Source organism: Balearica regulorum, chromosome 13, assembly GCF_011004875.1.
Source record: "Balearica regulorum gibbericeps isolate bBalReg1 chromosome 13, bBalReg1.pri, whole genome shotgun sequence".
NCBI lineage: Eukaryota > Metazoa > Chordata > Aves > Gruiformes > Gruidae > Balearica > Balearica regulorum.
Window position 1 is genome coordinate 14,521,127 of NC_046196.1, and position 20,446 is coordinate 14,541,572.

The 20,446-nt window shown below is 40.1% G+C and overlaps 1 protein-coding gene across 4 annotated transcripts in view; it reads right to left on the bottom strand.

Moving 5' to 3' along the window:
* Window positions 1–20,446, bottom strand: part of MYLK3 (myosin light chain kinase 3) — a 38,587-nt gene that overhangs the window by 6,644 nt on the left and 11,497 nt on the right. For 2 of the 4 annotated variants that reach the window (XM_075766071.1, XM_075766069.1), the window contains 8 exons: window positions 11,823–11,913; window positions 10,077–10,515; window positions 6,644–7,215; window positions 4,716–4,821; window positions 3,508–3,601; window positions 3,079–3,188; window positions 2,000–2,141; window positions 875–945 (listed from right to left, as the gene is read on the bottom strand). In XM_075766071.1, the coding sequence (XP_075622186.1) occupies window positions 875–945; window positions 2,000–2,141; window positions 3,079–3,188; window positions 3,508–3,601; window positions 4,716–4,821; window positions 6,644–7,215; window positions 10,077–10,515; window positions 11,823–11,913 (1,625 nt within the window). Of the gene's footprint in view, window positions 1–874; window positions 946–1,999; window positions 2,142–3,078; window positions 3,189–3,507; window positions 3,602–4,715; window positions 4,822–6,643; window positions 7,216–10,076; window positions 10,516–11,822; window positions 11,914–12,918; window positions 13,373–15,427; window positions 16,142–20,446 lie in introns of those variants that run through there. The other 2 variants (XM_075766068.1, XM_075766070.1) reach the window with 2 other exon arrangements.

A 20,446-nucleotide genomic window follows, 5' to 3' on the forward strand; every position in this document is an offset into this window, starting at 1 on the left:
ATGGCAGCTGGAGTTACATCTGTGTAGAGACAGAACAAACCATTAAAGTATTGCTTTTACATCTCTGCTTCCTGGAATATGTTGTTTTCAAAACTGCTTTAGTAGTAGTTTGCGTCTTTACCCTCACAATTTAAACAAAACAAAACACCAAAACACAATGTATCCATTTCTGTTTTCATAAAATACTTGTAAAAGAAAAAAGTCCTTGGACAGATACTTATATACATGTAGGTACATGTATAGGCATGAATATACCAGGATTTGGCTTAACAAAAACCTCAAAGGGTTTAGAAAAATAGAGAAATGTTGGTGTTCTTACCATTATACCAACAGGAGTCATTCTTTTCTATTCTAGGGGAAATGACTCGCAGCTTTCCTTTAACAAAATTATGCGAACAAAGTAAAAGAATGGAGAAAAGTCCGTATTTCTCTGAAAGTTTCCTGTTTTAGATGGGATGGCTCAAACATGCTTTTTTTTTTTTTTTTGTTCCCTTTAATCAACTTATCTACGTAAAGACTTTAGCAGATAATTTCCAAAACTTGAACCTGCTCAATAAAACCCAGCAGTCAAGAAGTCTCTGAGAGCCTTCATGGAGCCCCTAGAGTAAAAGCTCTACATGGGGAATCATTTTGAGATAATTAGAACAGCAGTATATCTTTACCCAACAGAAATGTTATTTGAAAAAGTAATTAGATAATTAATGCACACAGCAGAAAACTCATGCCTGGAGCAGCATACTGCTTAGCTCATTCACATAGAGCCACCAAAATGTATAAACCACCCTCCTCCAAGAACTACTAAAAACATGTCAGAGGTTTGTGGGTTTGTTTTGGTTTTGTTTTTTACAACAAATTCAGAACTGAACTCTCTTACCTCCTTGCTAATCCAAAGTCAATAATTTTAATCTGGTTTCCTGTGTGATTTACACATAGTATGTTTTCAGGCTACAAAAAGAAAAGAGGGTATTTTGAGTTAAATATATGACTGTTTGAGAAAGAGACCTAGCAAAAGAGTATAAGAATCTCAGAGACTTTAATGATTATTTTTAGTATAAACTTTTCCTTCTATTCCTATCATAAGAGAGAAAGATTTGACTGGTATACTGAGCTAGTGAAAGGTTTAGGTTGGACCTCCCATAAAGAAGTTCAACTTCTGTTCCTGTATAACAACATTCCTCTATTTCACCAAATAGACAAATAGATTTGAAATGGAATGGCCCCACTGTGTGATACAGGAGAGTCAGTCTGATGGTTGAGGTTTACCCACTGGATTTACTCCTTAAGTATAAAAGGAACTCCATAAAAAGCCGCAAGAAACATGTCAAATGCACCCTCAGGTTTGCCCACGATGGCAAAAAATTGATTTTTTCAATGAGAATATTTTTCAAAGTGGGGATGGGAGGGATGATGGTGTCCAAACTTATTACAACTGCAGAACTGTCTACACGACAACCAGGTCTAATGTAATTTGGGTAAGGCGCTGTATAAACAAGTAGAAAAAAAATCAGTTGGTATTTCTGTTCAAAAAGATCAGTTATTAAGGGGCCTTTAGGAAAACATTGTCATTCAGTTCAGTTCCAGGTAGTAAAAAGCACAAAGAATAGGAAGATGAGTGAATAGGTATTCGAACACAGTTACAAGGGGACAGGGGAAAGTGGAGGGAAGACTGCAGGCATTTCTCACCAAAGTGGTTATTGGGTGTGGTTTTCTCACTGATGACAAAAGGCCATTGTTCAGTGAATGAAAAGCTTCTCATTTAAGAGAGGCAAAAGCACAGAACCCTGTTCATTTCACTATTCTAAGCAAGCTACCAAATGGACACTGAAAAAAAAAAAAAGTAATGAATCTCTAGACCTCCATTCATTGTGGCTATTGAATTAAATAAGTCTATTTCTTTATGGCATAAGCCCATGAAATGAGAAATGACTCTTGTAATTAAAGACTTTGTGGTGGTCCAAACCATAGCATCGCTAAAGAATGGAGAGTATGAACTACTGACCTTCAGATCCAAGTGGAGAATATAATGCTGGTGCAAGTAGTGGACTCCTTCACAGATCTGTCTGGTAAATAGGATTGCATCCAACTCAGTTAGATTGTAGTTTTCATCCGTGATCCGGTCAAATAATTCACCACCATCAAGACTAAAATTTTGACATAGAAAAGTGTTAAAAACCTTAAAATTCCTCATTTTACAAGAGCTGACAAATTGGACTCATTTCTGCACAAAAATTAAGAGAAAATTACATCAGATATATAGCCCTGACAAGGTTCTGCAAGGTAAAAACTTCAGGTATTAATTTCAATATACATATTGTAAATATTTTATCATATTTATATTTGCTGTTTCATTTTGTATTCTTTTTTCCTTCAGGTCACTAACAATTAGTTCTGTAACAGAAATTCAGCTCAGTTATAAAACTTCAGGTTTTTGTAAAGCAATATGCCACGACACAGGAAAGGCGGCAGGGGTACATCATGAAATCTCCCTTTTGTGAATTCCATATTTGATATAGATCAAAATTCTTATTTAGTTTCAAATGGGGAGGCATTTCTATTAATCCTAAAATTATTTAGAGGAGGCAGACTATGCATATAACTAGTCACCTTCCTACCTTCTCCATGTCTTTTCTAAATTTACTTAAAACACCTCACTTCTCCTCTTGTCTGGGTCTCTCACCTTCACTCTCTCCCTAATATGAGATTTTATTTACTCACAACACTTCTGTGTAATTTGGTAGCTAGGGACAATGTTGGGGCCTCTAAGTTAAATGAAAAATGAACCATAGCAAAGCTCTGTTCATTAACAATCTTGTAATTTTGTTCATACTCTTGAAGATAGCTTCCTTCCTTACCATCTGTTTAAACTGTAATCTTGCCAAATACATAATTTTTAACCTGAAGAAATTACCTTTAAAACATTTTTTTTTTTTTTTTTTTCCTTCTGAAAGTGAAATCAACTCTCTGTCAGGCTGGGAAACCACTCAAGTCTTCTTCACACCTCAATTATCATTCCCTATTTCCTTCAGGGACCTGAGAAAACCCAAACATGTAACAGTTCCTGAGATCATTTAAACTTACTATTCCATGATCAGAGTTATATTATTTTTGGCTTCAAAAGCATCATAAAGCTGGATCAAATTCACGTGATTTAATTGGTTCATGACGTTAATTTCATTTTTTACTTCCTCCTGAAAAAATAACAAATTAACAAAAAATGAGCAAAATATGCTTCTTAAATTCCAATATATTAAAATACAATTATTTGTAAAACCCAGTAACCGCTATACCACAGGTCTCACGTGGACAGAAGGTTTAATCACAAACACAGGAGCTGACTAACAATCACATAAACTCCAAGCTGCTACTCACTGAGACAGACTGCACAGTATTTGATACTACCCAAGGACAAGTAGACTCTTAGGGCTGCTTCAGGGAAGCGGTGTTAAGGTGCTTGCAATGAGGCCAGGTTTAGAGTGTGCTCACTTGGGTTCACAGCAACATAGTTACCCTCTCTTTTGCTCCTTTCACTTTTATGATTTTGGCTGCCAGGTTGAGACCGGTTGATATTTCCGTGCACTTATGAACTTGCCCAAAACGCCCCCTGTTGATACCAAACAAAAGATGGGAAATGGGCTTAACACAGCTCACTGCAGAAACTTTTCATACAACTATTCTTATCGTCAATCAAAAATAGCACAGTACAAAGTGAACAGAATCAGGTGGCCAGCAGCATGAATCTCCTCTTTCTCTCAGCTTATGAAGGATTAGTTTTATCTTTCCAGCCAGTTGTTCAATGCTTACATTAAAATATTATGCCCCCTTCGTACTACTACATTTCACTGCGGTATGATGACCTGATGATATTCTTTTTCGGTTCTGTAACTGTACCCGCTTGCTGTCCTTCAGTGATGCGTTAGTGGGTATATTAACAAGGATATTTCTGTCCTGATCTCATAACTTTTTAAATGACTGTAAGACCAGTAACTGTAGCCACTCCACAGACTGCATTTCTTGCATGTTGTAAATTCTCCCCCATGTCACCCAGATACGTTAATGCCCCTTGGGACGATCTCTAAACACCGTCTTTCTGCTATTGCATCATCAGGCTTATACTTATTAAGCCATATTTGTACTTGGATCAGCCTGTAAATCAAACCTTCTTGTCAGATAAGTAAGGATACAAGAATACAAAAGCTGAAGCAGCTGCAGACTTCCTATGACTGAAAACTAAATGTAAGGTCAAAATAATTATTGTTTCTCCCTTAGTTGTCTTTAATGCACAGTTCGGCACAGAAAAAACATTTGGGAAGGTGCCTGCCCTAATGGGCTTCGCTGACTTCAAATGCTCTGAATCTGTCTGCCTGAAGGTTACAGATTTTTCTCATGACACCAGCTGTGGCCAAGATTATTAAAAAATGCAAAAAAACCAGTCATCCAAGATCACAGTCGGGAGTCTGAAAATGAAAACAGTCATCTAAGGGACACCTCCACACGCACTGCACCCCCAAAAAAATCAACAGAAGGGTGACACAAGGAGCCCAGAAACTACGATAGCCCAGAAGGTCTCAAGCTCACCGTGGCTGCAGTGAGTGTGTAGATGCCCCACCCACACCTTGGAGCTGTCTGAAGAAGACAGCTCTAGCTCCCCAGCTAACCGAATTTTTCCACACCTTGGCCACCAACAGCAGTACAGTATTAGGGACCTGGAGACTTACCCCCCCAGTACTTCGTGACGACACACCGAGTAGCACGTTGTTACCTCTGTTTGCTTGACACTCACTATGCGATGTTCAAAAGGAGCTGGAGGAGAAGGGCTGTCATCTAAAAAGGAGACAAGCTGGTCACTGAGATGTTTCTGCACACATCACTGCACTCAATTTCACCTCCCTCAGACCACAGATTTCAATTCACAGGACATGCACATCACCTTGTTGTGTTTGCTAAGTGTAAAGAAAAGTCTCAACTGCCTTCTGTGCTTCCAGTATCCACAGCTCCACAAAACCACGCTCTTGTGCTGCCCCCCACCTTCGGCACGGCTGCTCCTCAAGGGATGAGCCCAGTTGCTCAGACAGGCACTGGTGACGCAGAGCTGGGAGCACAAATGCAGACACACAGCTCTGCCACCTCAGCCCTCAGCACTTCTGGGGATGTGGGGCTCTAAGGGGGAAATGCTGGGGGCCAACACAAATGCCCAGACAAGGAACCTCCGACTGCTGCCAGTGAGCTGCTCGTGCAAACACTCAAAACAGAACTTTATACTAAAGTGCACTACCCTCTCTCCCATCTTTGCTCTTTGCTTCACGTTCCTCTACCACACCATCATTTTTTCTTCTACTGGAATTCAGACAAGCACTGAAGTATCTGGATAACATTAAGCACGCAATTCCTTCACTATTTTTAGAGTGGCACTGCAAGTAAAGACGATTGCATTTGCAGCTAGCCCTAAGATGGGAGGTGCTGAAAACATCCAAAATCTCCCTGTTACTTCAAGTGAGGGACTTCTACTGCTAACAGCCTTTTACAGATGAGGAATAAAGGCTTGGAACCAAGAACAGGATCCCACCTCCTGAATCTCAACCCTTTTTTTTTGCTTAGGGTTTTTTGTTTGTTTGTTTGGGGTTTTTTTGTTTTTCTTTTTAACACACTAAATCCACTGGACACCTTTAGAATATCAACCTCTTAGCTTATACATTAACAGAAGAGGTCACTTGAAAAAATTATCTTGAAGTTTGAAAAAAATTACACTCGATCTTCTTTTAATCTTTATATGGCAGCTGGAAAGACCAGCACAAATACACCGCATTGATAAACAATGACAGTTACTGGTAAAATCAGGAAGTTTCTCCTAGCAGCAAGATTTTTGCAGACAATGTCCATGTTAAAGCTGCAAACATTAACATTACAACTATTAAGTTTAATCAGTTTCTGTGAAGCTAAATCAGCTAAGCATGATATGTTTAAAGTCCAAGTTTTTCTACGGTAAAGCTTCCATAAACCCACTTTTGGTGTTCCGCATTTGAAGCAATTTTACAATTAATCTCCAGATATCTTAGGATGCAATTTAACATATATCCAACTCATCTCCAGCCACTGCTGAGAAAGCCAGATCCAGTCATGACATCTACCCACGTATGTCCATTCTGGGATATACACATATGTATGCGGCCAGGAGAAAGCACTCCCTGAAACAATGCAATCAGGTATTCACACAGTAACCGAGAAGAGATCTGTGGCCAATAACACAACAAAGACCACAGCAAGATACTCCTTCTGCAATATGTTGCTGCTCCAGCCCATAGTTCCTGAAGCATACCCGGCTTCCAGACTCTGTCTTAAGGAATAAATGCTGAATCTAAAGAAAATGGGTTTTTTTGAAATTACTCTTACTTCTGAACAAACATATACTTCACCCAATTTTAAAGGAACTTTTTTCCCCCAAAACACACTTTAAAAGGAAAATTGCTATTCAAAGAATTTGTACAAATGTTAATTCACTTGTTATTTACAAAGGTACTCACGGCAAAATGTTCTTGAACACAGGTGGTCTACTGAGCACTGCTTCAGCTACTATTGGATATATAACACACAAGTAGCACAAAATCCTGAGTGTAAAAGTTTCTGAGAGTAACTGCGAGCAACTTACCGATGACCATTTCATCCTGTGTGGGAAGCTCCTTGCTAGCGTCCAATGACTTTGTCTTCTCTGGTGCCATTCCTGTACCCTGATGGGCATCATTTTCACTTCCCCCTGCAGATGCAGACTCAGATTCCCTCCTCTCAGAATTACTCTCTGTTGGGGATTCTTCTGCTTTTGCTGTTTCTTGATGGAGTTTCACTTCTGCCACCAGATCTTTCGTAGGCTCCTTTGCAGAGGTATTCTGTGAGGTTATGGGCTTGCATTTTAATTCTGATTTCTCTTCAGCCTTGTTACCTGGTTTGGGCTTGCTCAGTAATGGCTGTTTCTTCCCTGTTTGAGGTGCAAGTTCATTTTGCTTATTGTTGCCTTTCACTTCTTGATTTGGCTCAGTGCTGATGCTTTTAGGACTCTGCTGAAGTTTTAATTTGTCAGGCAGCTGTTCAACTCCTTCCACTTCTGCTGGTGTGGAGGATGGGGATTTTACTTTGGGACTTTTACCTCTGTGATCATTTAAGTTGCCTTCCTTGGTCATCTTAATCTTTTCTTTCATTTCAGTCATATGTACGTTGATGGGTATCCTGCAGAGAAAACAGCTGACGTTTTATGCAGATGACTAGCCTTGCTTTTGTAACTTTGTGGGGAAAGAAAAAAAAATCTCTAAGCTTCTGAAACCACAGCTTTCTACAGTATCAAAAGGAATCTAACTGTATCAATCCTCTTCAGAAATACACCACTAAGCAAAGACCACCAAAAAGCCTGCGGATGCTTTTTCTGTGTCCTTATCTGTGTGTACACCTGTCTTCTGCTGCACACAAAATGTCTCACACACTGCAGTGTTAATCCCTCATTTGAAAGCTCACCCACTTTTTGCAACTATTACCGTTGGTCTAAAAAAATACCACTCATCTGGGCCGAGAAGGGATAGTGACTGTCCTCACAAACTACAGGCTGATTATCGAAATGGCTAACTGTGCACATGGCTCCACAAATCCAAAGGTTTGCATCCATCCCAGTCCTCTTCCAGCTGGCTGACTTGCACACTCAAACATCTGTGTTTGTGTCTTCTGATGGGATAGCATTCTTTCCACAGCTTTCTGTTAAAAATGTAACTTTCATAAACTCGCTCGCTCCGTTAGTACTATTTTCCTTGGCATTCTAGCTACTGGAAAAAATTAGTAATTTTTTTCCTCGTGTTTCCTAAAAAGAACATGGGTTAAAACCAATTCGCTGTGCTCCTAAAATCCATCAAAGACATTCATGTGATAATTTGAGTCAGCTGTTACCACTTCAACTGTCATGAGCATATAGTCTGATTTCAGAGAGGCCGAATTGAAACCTGTGAAGTTGTAAAGTAGATTTTATACAACAGCAATTACAGAAAATTTCTGATGTCTAGGAGAGAATGCACCTCATTTTCCCAAAAGTTATTGCCTCTTTCAGTGCAGCTACCTTATTACAAAAGATGTTATAAAATAAAATGTTTCCACTTTTGCATTACAAGTCTGAAGTTTCTCATTTTCAGCATCTTTAACGCCCCTGCGTTGTGCTATGAATCTAAACCACACTGGAGTGAGCTACAGGGCAGCTGAACACCGCTCTGAGCAAACGCTTCCACTGCTATCTGGACAAGCCTGAACTCGGCAGGACTCTTGGGCATTTCTCCAAGCAGAGGAACACAATGTTCTTTTGATGCTTCTGCGTGGGCTTACAGACTTCATTAAAAGTTGTATTCATTTTAGAGAGGCGTTCACCACCCTCATGTGACTTCACAAACAAAAACTTAATAGGTACCCTGTGCAGGAAGGCTGCAGCTCCCCTTGGGGATTACTCTGGGTTCTGCCTTCCAGTTATCTGTCTCCCTCCTCCCCGAGCCAAAGTCTTTGGGGCTCAGACATCCCCCTGCCCAAACCAACCAGCTGCTTGAGAAGCTGCTGCCTATCTCCCAGTTCACTGCCCGGCACGTCACGATCAACCAGCACTGACTTCCAAGGGGTAACGGCAACTGTTCCTCACTGCTTCTCCAACACCCTGAGCCGTCCTCAGGGGAGCCTCCGAGGCAGCGCTCCGGCAGGCGCCTGGGACGGCCCTGCTCCAGCTGCTGAAGCAGAGTGCCTATGGCTGGCCAGCCAGAGCCTAAAACCCACAGGCAAAAATACAGGGATGCTCCGCTTTTCTCAGTGCTATTACAGCAACCAGTTTGGAGGTGACAGTGTCTATAACGCGCACACAAAGCAGTTCCTGCATGTTTGAAAAGAGGCTGCAGCAACGAAAGCTTCTCTTACTTTCTCCTGCCACTTCCTCACACTCAGCCTCTTCGGAGAAAAATATCCCAGGGTGCCAGCCTTCGCAGTGAGCCATTTCCCTCATGAAGCCCTATGTGCTGGTATCAGGACAACTTTCATTCATTTGGGTAATTTTTTTTTTTTTTTTTTTTTTTTTTTTTTTTTTTTTTGAAGAGTCCTGTAATCCCAGCAGACAGGAAGTACCCATTGCACAGGAAGATTTAAGTGTTCATCCAATATCCAGAAGTACTGGTACAAGTTCAAAGTTTTCAAATTAAGGTACACAAAAGTACTGTCACATTCTTGTCTGGGCTTCAGATTGTACACGAGCAATGGGGAAATTTCACACACAAGTAACATATGTACATATATATACACACACATATGTAAGAGTGTGTGCATCACCCATACATATACATGTACAAACAGCTTTATATCCACCAGCCCAGCCAGAGAAGGCATGGCAGTTAAAATTTGCCACAGAATTTCCAACTGTCGGGGTTTGGTTGGTAGGGGTTTTGGTTGTGAGGTTTTGGTTTTATTTTTAATTGAAATAAATGGGATTACAATCAAATCCTAAATAAATAATTTGAAAGGAAATTGATTATAAAAGACATGTTATAAAACAGCTATTTGAGGAGATTAGGCTAACAGATATTAAGAAATGAACAATCTGGTCATATCGTTATGTGACCAAGACATTAAAAACCCCACAAAAACACTGCTGACATCAAAACAAGTTGTTCGGTTTTGTCATATAGTAGTAAGTGTCTCAAATTCCTCTCATCCCCATGGTTATAGGAACAGAGGAGTTAGAAAGAAGCAAGTTGTCTATAAAGGTACAACGATTTAAGCTATACTAGTGTGGTCACCTTCCTATCTCTAATGCACAGAAGCCCCAATCATATAAAAATCTCCCATACGTCTAGCCCTCTAATTCCTTGGCTTCATAAAAAGTTACAAAGGGCCCTTGCTGCCTTGAGTTTTTGCCTTAACCATCTGTAAGGTCTCACTGCTCCGTTCCCAGCATGGCTGGTTTTCCCCTGGGTCATGCCTCAGCAGGAGCTGCCTCCTACAGTGACCTGGCTTTCTTTTGTTTCCTTCTGACACATGGAACGGTTTCAGATCACACAGAACGCTACCAACAAGGCCATTACCTGGTGTGTGTCACTTCACACCCTGTGTCAGATATAGCCTGGGATGTGGAGGGCACAGCTTCCCGGGATGCCACACTCGACGATGGAGGTTTGTTTTCATTCTCTCCAAGTTTCTGATGAACAAGCTGCCTGTGGCACGCGTCTAGGTGTGAGGTTCTGTCTGTACCACGTGCTTTAGCAGGAACATTTTGACTGCCTACACGAGCTTGATTTACGAGGGGAAGACCATTGTGTTGATTCAAAGCTTTGACACCAACGTCCTTTTGCTCTTGACAGCTCTCAGGGCTGTGTGTTTTGCCAGCACCTTCTACTGCTTGCTGCTGCGTCGTCCTCTCTTTAACTTGGGGTTTGGAGTCAGCTTTGCAGGCTACAGCATTAGAAGTGTTCTCCTTCTCACGTGCTCCCTTGTTTTCATCCAGCTTTTTCCCACTTTTTGTCTCTGAATAAAATAAGCCATTAATAAACTATCCTTAACAAAAGTGACAACAAAACAGAGAGGGGGTAAAATAATCCACCATTCAAAATAATCTATGCAGTTACATACACCTGAAAAGTAGCAAGAAAGCCCCTAAAAGGTTTAAAATCCTTACACCAGCAGGCTTGAGACAGCCATTATTAATGCTCATGGCTCGATGAGAGCTTTAACTGTTCTGGTGGCTTTCTAGCCATGTTATAGATTGAACTTGGATTTCCCTAACACAAACAAAAAAACCTGTAAGGCTCACCTTACTGCTTTTCAAATCTGAAATCACTCTGCAGGCAAATGTAACAAATAGTTCAGGCACTACAGACCCAGCCAGGACACTCCTAAACCAAATACACCCTCTACCTGATGAGAGCAGCAGAAATGCACAGAGCAAGACTCCAAGGGATGCTGGGGCTTGAGACAATGCCTATTGTCCTTTTGTGGAAAATGCAAGAAAGTTCTTCAACATCCTCTCATGACAATAGGTGTGAATATTAACAGTGGAAATTCCTAGGGTAATTTCTTTCAGGGTTCAGCATACACAGGTCACCAGCTATTAAGATTAGTTCACAACCCTGTGTAGCTTTTGAGTCAGAATTGTGACTGACTGTCTGCTTTATTTTTCTCACTTCCTAAACGATGAAGCTGAAAAGGGGATGGTCCATAATTTAAAGGATTCACTGACAATTTGTGAAGACAACAGCATGACAGGGCCTGCTCAACATCACGTTCACCCCTGTGGCAACTCCACAGGTATTAATAATGGACGCAACAGGGCAACGTCCTGACAGACGCATCCTAAATAGGAATCAAACCCTGACATGGCAATGAAACTTGCTGATCAAAAAAAGATATTCCCAATGTCAACATGTCACTGTTTCTGAGAGGGGGAGGAGGGAGGGCTGGTTCAGACGTGTTAAGGGAAAAGAATTTATTAGGTTTGCTATGTGATATTGCCACTACCTTTGTGGTATCTCCAAACAAATTCTGCTGTCTCAATTCAGCCCATTGTAATTTCAAAGCTAAAAAATCTGTGCAGCTGAACAAAGGCGCTGCTTTTATTTTCTTTATCTTCTAGGGTTTTGTGCGGTTTGATCTGGAGGACAGATGTTCTTGTGGAGGAGGTGAAGAACATCTCTATTTTCCCAGTATTGGTGGACAAAGTTACTCAGTTACATTTGAGTAATTCAGGTAGTGGGAAACAGCAGGCTATTAATTTCCAGTTTGCCTGCTGCACATTCTAGAGTCAAATCTTGTAGCGTGCCTGGAGTGATACATACCTTCCAGGGGCTTCTTGCTTTCAGTTTGGGTTCCTCTATTACTAAGCACATGCTTAGGTTTTGCACCACTCTCCTCAGGTTTATCTTTGGCCTAAAAATGGCAGGGGAACACAAAAATAACAGTTATGGCCAAGAGTGTTTCTTTCCCACTAGGTTCCTCCAACTACCTGAACTAGGTATTCAGACTCTGTAAAACAGACACTAACACCTCTGATCATCTGATTTTTTCAGTGACTACTATGTTTACTCCCTTCTTCCAGACTCTCCCCACTTTTGCAGACAGTCATACTTCTAAAACAAGATGACAATGATAATACATCAGCTCACTGCTTTCCAAAACTGTGACTGTCAGAGATTTTGCCTCCTGTCATCTTTATTCACATTGCTTAAACACCATGACATGTGAAACATAGAAGAGAGATTAGAAAAAGAAGTTACACTGTCTTTCTGTTGCTTTTTGGCTGGTGATTGAAAGATAAGCAGTATCTCTAAAGATATTGCTTAACATATCTGTCTCAAGGCATCTAAAGATTCATCATTTGAGCTATGATAGAAGTGATACCAAAAAAGAGCCTCTAGCTTACAGTAACTCTTGTGTATGTTCTCGACTTTACGCATGCCACCTTTGGCATGGTTAAAAAACAGATTTACTGTCTTTTAGTGGCAGATTTCTATTTTTAAGCAAATTTCTTCCTCCAATTAGAAAGCACAGAGGAGGGATATTTTGTAATAGCACCACTAAACACTTTACACAGCAATATATTTGTAATCAAATTAAACTAAGTAACTAGTTTTTAGCAAAAAGCATTACACAAAAATAGGAAAAGGCATAACATATTTCTTGGTTGGCATATAGTTAAAATCTAGCGATGAGCAGCCTCTTATCCTTATTTGTACAAGCAAATACACACTTAAAATATTTCTGCAGATAACTGATTACAAGACTGCTGCAAATCACCCCCTTCATCTGTTAGTAAAAGCGGTTAAGGATTAAGTTTTTCATGCTCCAACCACATGGATTCCAAAACAGACCCCCCTCCCGCTCCTTCCCAAAAAACAAAACATCCAAAGAGTAAAAGTAGTAAAAAATCATTACCATTTTTATTACAGCTCTAAGCAAACCTGCAACAATGACCAGGGGGAACATTATTCTTGCAAAATCCTACGTGCAAAGAAAGCCTCGGATAAGTGACAGTTTAACGCTGGTGGGTTTTTCCGTCTGTTTGGTTTTTTAAATAAGTTAGAAGTTTGGATCCTATGAAGCTCAATTCACAGTCTTTTATTAATTTGACTCCAACCACACAAAACTTCTTCCATGAGCATTCCCATGGCATCCCTGGAATGCTGTCATACCATCAACAAACAGCTTCACTCAGAAATGAAAACATAACCTCCCCACTCCCATCCCCATACTGAGTAACCTTGCACTAAGCCAGCTCCGTGATAAGCAGCACGCTGTTACAAAACAGCAAAGGCTGGAAAACGGGAACAAGCAGCTAGCAAAATCTTTCTGTGTGCAGCCCCCGTGCAACTGTGGAGCTCTTTGGACATGTCTACGCCGCTATCACAAAACAGGCGGCAAAAACCAGACCAAAGTTAGCACATGGCTCAGCACAAGCCAATTTGTTTTTAAATTCACTCGTGCTTTGCTCCACGTTACCCCAGCTAGGTCACGTACATACACTACCACACTAATTCAAGCCTAGTTCAAATATCACTCAGCAGCCTGTGATCAAAGTATAGACATATCTTAAGGTCTTATAACTGACCTTATGCTCCAATTTCAAAAATTGTTCATGACCAGAAACAAAAAAGGAGAACGATGATGGTCACATTGCAAAACCGGAGTTAGTCATAAAACTCCTCGCTTGCTCAGTACACATTGGCTGTTACAACTAAGGCAGTAGTTAGAGCCTGGGACAGAGACCTCCGCCCCACCCTAGTCCATCAGGGCACCAACAGCAGGTCACTTCACCTCTCAGTCTCTATCCACCTACGCATAAAACTCAGATGAAGTTCCGACCTCCTTCAATCTCCCCTTTTGCAAACACCGACGAGGAGGCAGTGCATAGTGGCTAGTTGACAACTAATCCCAACAGTATGCTAGAAGTCCATGTGAAACATTCCTCCAGTATCCCTCACATCACCTCCCTTTATTTACATCCCTCCTTACTGCTCGCTTCACTTAGAAACTGACAATCTGGAAACAAAATTAGTTTATCATCTCTATATTCATCTTCACTTGGCCATTGACACACTGTGCACTGTCAGCCCGGTTCAAGGTGTAAATCCTGCTATGGATTGTATCTGTCTCCAGGCATTTTACAGTGACTGCAGGCAATAACTTGTAACAATACACAGCTTTAACCAAAACATGTCAAACTTTTCCATTTCTCCAAAAATATGTAGAATTGAAATTGGAACTGCAAGGAAGTACAAGTTTCATCTCTATCCGGAATTAAGATTAATACTTAATGTATGATTTATTGTTCTCAACACTAATGGAAACTCTTTTTAAATTCTTCTGTCTCCTAACAGTCCAGCTCACTGTCAGCCTCCAGCACTTAAAAAGGGAGACCAGGAGAGCATTCAGAAAGCCTGAAAAGGTATGCTAGCATCTAGCATTGCCCTGCTCTTGTAAAAGTTCATGTGTACCTTTCACCAAAACATTTTACAGTTTTGGTGAAAAATATTTGGATTACGATACACATGGACATTTGCATGTGAGCTAAGTTCTCCTTACTGTAATCACACCTCTACATACAAGGAGATTCTTGGAATGAGCAAATCTATTCCAACTCTTGCAGTTTTCCTCGCTTCTTCCCCACTGTGGGATACAAGCCGTAGTGAAAACTGAGCCCTCCCATTAGCTAAAACTAATTCCAGATGCCTGTAACTTTTAAAAACAAGGTTAATCGATTCCAAAACACCGTATCAACTACGTACCTGTCTTGCCTGTTCCTCCCTCACTGTCCTCAATAATTAGGAAATGCTTAGGAATTGATGTGTAGGAACTTGCAAACACAAGAACTATTTGATTTGAGGAGTGAACAATGTTGAAGTTGTTGATAAAGTCACAGGTTCATCATAAAGATGTAGCTAAAGACAACCTATGTGTCTAAGGACATATATGTCTGCTCAGTAATATGACCATAAATCAGCACAGGTTTTAGTAACTGGCGTTGTGTTCAGAATTCATGATCAATCAAGAAAACAGAAGCTTCTTCCAACAACAACAACAAAATGTTTCTAGTATGTTGCTCATAATTTTCACTGGGGCCTCATTTCAGTCCCTAATTTGAATGACACTGCTGATCTTCAAGCACTGGTAGAAGCTGAATTTTCCTTTACAGTAGCAATCTACTCCTCATTCTTGTTACAGGATTGCCTGGCGCACTTTGGGAACCTCAGACATAAGACTGCAAGGCACGTTTTGAGCCTTGGACTCTGCCTTAAGAGCCTCGCAACGCAAAGGTCACAGCAGTAACCTGTAGCAGCAATACTGAAAGGAAAATCTGAATTACATGTTATTCAAATCGTCAGGAGAGCCTAAAACCCTGCTACATCATAAAAAGAAATATGAAGAATAGTAGAATAAAACCAACCTCAACAAGGATTTCCAGCAGACTCCCCTTCTTCCATGGCACAATGCCTTTGAGAATAAAATCCACTACTTTAGAATTTTTTAAAACTTCTCCCACAAATGTAATCACTTTATCCAGTGTATCAACCCTTTTCTCTATCTTGGCCAGCCTCTCCTTATGCTTCGAGGCATCTAGCTGGGCAGCTTTCATCAATTTCAACACTTCTGAGCATATGCTCTGGATATCAGCCTGGTGAGTGCTGTCCGATACCTTTAGGCCTTTTTTCATTGTATCTGTTTCGTCAGGAGCTGCTCGGGATACTGTTAGCTTGTTAATGCCTTTTTCTACATCATCAATGCCTTTGTTAACTCGCTGCAGTTTGCCTGTCAGATCTTCTTGGAAATGCAACAGTTTGTCCATCTTTTCATTCAAGAGATTCAGTTTTTTGTCCATCATACTGAAATTGTTCACTTTCGTAGGCTGCAACTTGGTCAGGGCATTTCCCTCTGCAAGGTCCAAGCTACCCGCAGACATTCTGTCCAGACAGCAGGATGTCAGATAGATTAGGTTGGCTTTTCATTAATCATAAATTAGAAAATGAGGGTCTGAAAGTTCATCTTCGTTAGCTATTCCTACACCAGACAACTTCACTTATTGGAGTCACTAGAGCATATCATGAGATAGCTACTGCACAAAAGATTTATTTCTGTGTTATCTCTTTCTTACTGCGTGCTTTCAATGATGGAGGTAATTTGGCACCAGACTATACTTTCTTGAACCTCCTTGACGTCACAAAACCATTTAAAAATTCTTTCTCAAGTGGCTGTTGATAGGCAAGTATCTTAACAATTGCCAATGCCTGAGCAGACCTCTGGAGGGAGAAGGATTGTTTTTATGACCAGTTTTAGTTCTGTGATAATGGAAAGAACTTACTAGAGCATTTCTCTTAGTTAAATAGGAAAAATATAAAAGTAAATTTGGTGGCCTTGTGCTAAGGCTTGGAAGAATTCAGCTTTGTAGCACGGATGCAGAGCGTGCAGCATAGGGTGTGCTCTTTAGGTTGGCTGGCACTTGAATTTAAAAATAGAGTACAATGACAAGGATCTGAAATACGTATCTAGCACCAGCATGTCTTCGTCAACTGAAAGTTCTAAAATTAAATCTTTCTCCCAGGCTATGAAAGTGAACAGAGTTTAAAAAAAAAATCTTCATGAAGGCACAGCAGAATTAGTCCAACTATAAGCTATTAGCAACAAAATTATTAAATCATAAATCTTATTTAAACAATTTGTTACTGACTTGCTTTCACTTCTGAATCACAGCGTGTCTACTACAAAAATTAGTCAGTCACTAGAGAAGAGAAAGATAGTCACTTTATATTTGCACAGCCTGCACTGCCACAATTCTGAATGCTTTAGAAACATTAATGAATGTATCCTTACAGTCCAACACAGAACGAGTCAGTCCTCTTCCACAGAGGATGAATTGCGGCATCAGGAGATAATGCAGTTTGTTCCATGCCAGACATGACGTTGTGTCAAACGACTGCGCCTAGCTCTCAGGTCCATTTTCACTGCTGTGTGTACGTAGAGAGGGGGCAGAAAGCAGCGGAGAAATCCTGCTGCCGCAGGAGTCCTGGTGTGACAGAACAACGGAACCACATCAAATCCATAGGCTTTGGGCATCCCTTTGCTTCCAATCCCTTCCTCATTTTTTGAAATGAGCATATGGGAAGAAAGTATAATTCTTAAAGTGAATTTGCTGTATGAGATAGGACATTCTAGAAATTAAAATCCTTCCCCTACACACCGCCGAGTAGTAGCGGCATTAAAATTACCCTCTTCAGAAGATACTAAGTCCTTGCCACTTCTGTAAGACAAAGTGTTTTACCGTTACAAATAAAAAAAATAAAAAATTGTTATGTCTGCCAAGGGTACCAAATAATTACAGCCAGCCTGGTGGTTCTGTGATATTTAGAGGCCAATAACTGTCTTTGCAAAAGACACCAAAAGCTTTAATACTTGGACTGTTCATCACCTTGAAGGGAGAGTTTGAATAACAAGCAATGACTTTAGAAGAAAACTTGGCCGATGGGAGTCGGCATTTCATGCCATGTCACTTCTCCTGATCAAAAAAATATTTTAAACTCACTGGTATGCTTACAGTGGTCTGGGATAGTATGGCATAAGTTTTATGATACTCATATAATCTTATTTCAATAATCAAGCACATCATCCAGTAAAATATACAGCTCTATCTTGAAAGTATAGGACACTGGCAATAAAAGTTTCGCAACTCTACTACTGCGTTTAAAGAATCAGAGTTTTCAACCAAATGTCTTTAAGTAATTAATTCTTTCAAGCCTACAAATATGCTTGATGACAAATAATCCAAACAGTCAACATTTTTATTAAATCAAAAGTACCAGCTGAATGTTGTCCTCTTAGGGACAAAAAGAAAAAGTAGAGTCATTTGATTGTTATATTTAAAGTTAGACAACTTGCAGCAAATATTTCAGTAAGAAAACCTAGCCACAGAAAGTCATCCACAGTTGCATACTTTGAACTTAAGTTGCCACCAGCAGTGTGCTATTACAGGCACAGCACGCATGGTCGTGAAACAATGCAAGTACAATAAAAGTGCGCAGCTGGCCTCTATGGTTGTGGGCAAATGGGAGTCTTTTGAAATCTTGAACCTTCTTAATTATTTAACAATTGAGAGCCAAAAGCATTAATGTTGCACCATTGTTATTTACTGCTGTTATTATTCATATAACTGATTATTTAATCCTCCTCACATACAATGGACGCTAATGGTAAATGCTGTGTAAAACAAAAAAAGGAGACTTCAAAAAACCAAAAAGGAAATCTCTGAATTTATATTCATTTACGCAAGCAGACCTGCCCGACTGCAACTCAAGGGGCAGAAACCATCTCCTCCTCCTCCTCCTCCAGCTTCAGCCACACGCACTGTGTATTCCAGCTACGTGGAACAGATTTCACCACCTAATACCTACTTAGTGCACTGTGAGATGTGTAAGATAACGCACTATGGAGAATACTTGCTACATGCAGCAAATATTCCTTCCTGGTGTTGTCTGATATATACACCAGGGAAGATACAGCCAAAACTGCTTCCTGCTCAGATACAGCTGTTTGACTTCTAACGCTACTTACATTGTACTGTGCATCCATAAACAACTGCAAAATTACGAGTGGGATGAGGGATAGAGAAGAAGGAAACATCATTTGGCCCACAGTGAGACGTTTTAAACATCTGTCAAAAAGTTATTAAGGTCAGCTTTTTCTTTTAATTCCCTCCTCCTCTCCATTTTTGAACTGCTGGCAACACACAAAAAGAAAAAATGGTTCCAACGGATCTGATCGTTTTGCCTTCAGGGTGATAATATGCTCAAATACTGGCAAAAAAACTTTTATTCCTTTTGCTTTGAATTACAATAGAAGGCAGTTTTTGTTCCAAACGTTAATTTAGTGCCCAGTGTTTCCATCTTGCTTGAGAAGCCTGAAGAGAGCATTCAGTTCCATTGACAGTCTCAAGCCTTTTAATACTCACCAAAAAATAAGAGAAAAATTCTAAATTGCCAGGCTCCGTATTACAGATCATAGCATACCTATCCCTAGACATCACAAAAAAGTACCATTATTGTAACAAATGCAATAGCAACTCACTTTTTCTTTGTCAGGAGCTATTGCTTATGACAACGCTTTGCACTTACATACTACAACACATGTTGCTTCATCTTCAATACTCCCCAATTTACATCTGAAGAACTTGAAGTGTTGTATGAGCAACGAATACCAGTGAACCTTGCAGGACCTCTGTAGACTGCAGAGCTATGCTCAGTCACCCCGTGTTGTCACTGGCAAAACACACTGGTGATCCACAAGACTCCATCATAGTCTGGATGTAACTTTGAAGTTTCTGATGATAACTGGTCTCCTGTGGATTTCTGCTGGTTTCTTCCAGGTAACAAAAATGAGCATTGTAATTTGGTGTGTGTAGGCAACTGCCTCCGTTCCATTAAGAGCTGAACTGAAATGAACTTGTCGGATACCTTTAAAATATCTCCAAGGTATCAAGTATCTTAGGAGTGCCAGAGAAAAGGAACACAAATGCCGGAGAACCAGAATGACAGGTGACCTTGAACCGATGATGCCAAAGAGCCTTCTGTTCTCAAGGGGGAAATCAGAGTTTATTCCTCCTTGGCTTCAACCCCCTGCACGCTCTCCCAGTTGTGAGAGACAGATGTCAGCAAACAAAGAGAAAAATTCACATTCAACACAAAGAATCTATGATATTGCAGTTCAGTTACAACCCCTCCTTGCCAGCTCTGAGCCAAATGAAGGAAAAACCACAAAGATGGGGTGCAAAGAAAAAAAAAAACCACCAAAGAAAAAACCCTACAGCACATACTACAGTAACAGCAGAGGCTTATATCCCAAACAAGAAATGTCACAGAGGTTAAAACCAGCTGCTCAAACAGATCATCTCATTAGATTATTGCATTGCTTCCAACAACACAGTAAAACCAGAGATGGCTGAAAATATGTAGGTAAATGAAAAAAAAAAAAAAAGAAAAAAAAGAAAAAAAAACCCACACCAAACTTTTTAAAAAGGCCTAAACAAAGTCAAAGCTTAATAAAGAAGTTGGGGGCTTTGGGAAAAGTTTGCAGTGGTTACAAAGAAACAGAATTCTAAGAGGATGAAGAACTCAGTGTTGTAAAGTATCAGGAGCTTACAAAAAGGAAAAAAAAGCAGATAAGCTCAAAACAATCTGGCTACATCTGCTAAACACTACTCAGGCAAAAAATACTAATAAATATCCTTTACATATTTAGAAACCAGCTGTCATTTTTTTCAAGTTACACTGAAAATCTATTTAATCTACATCTAGATGCTGCAGTTCATTAACATACACTTCTTAGTTTTTCCCTAAATGAAAAGGTAACTAAACATTTTTAGGGTAACGAAACTTCTGAAAACTTAAGGCCTACACCAGTGAGTAATTTCTCATGAACA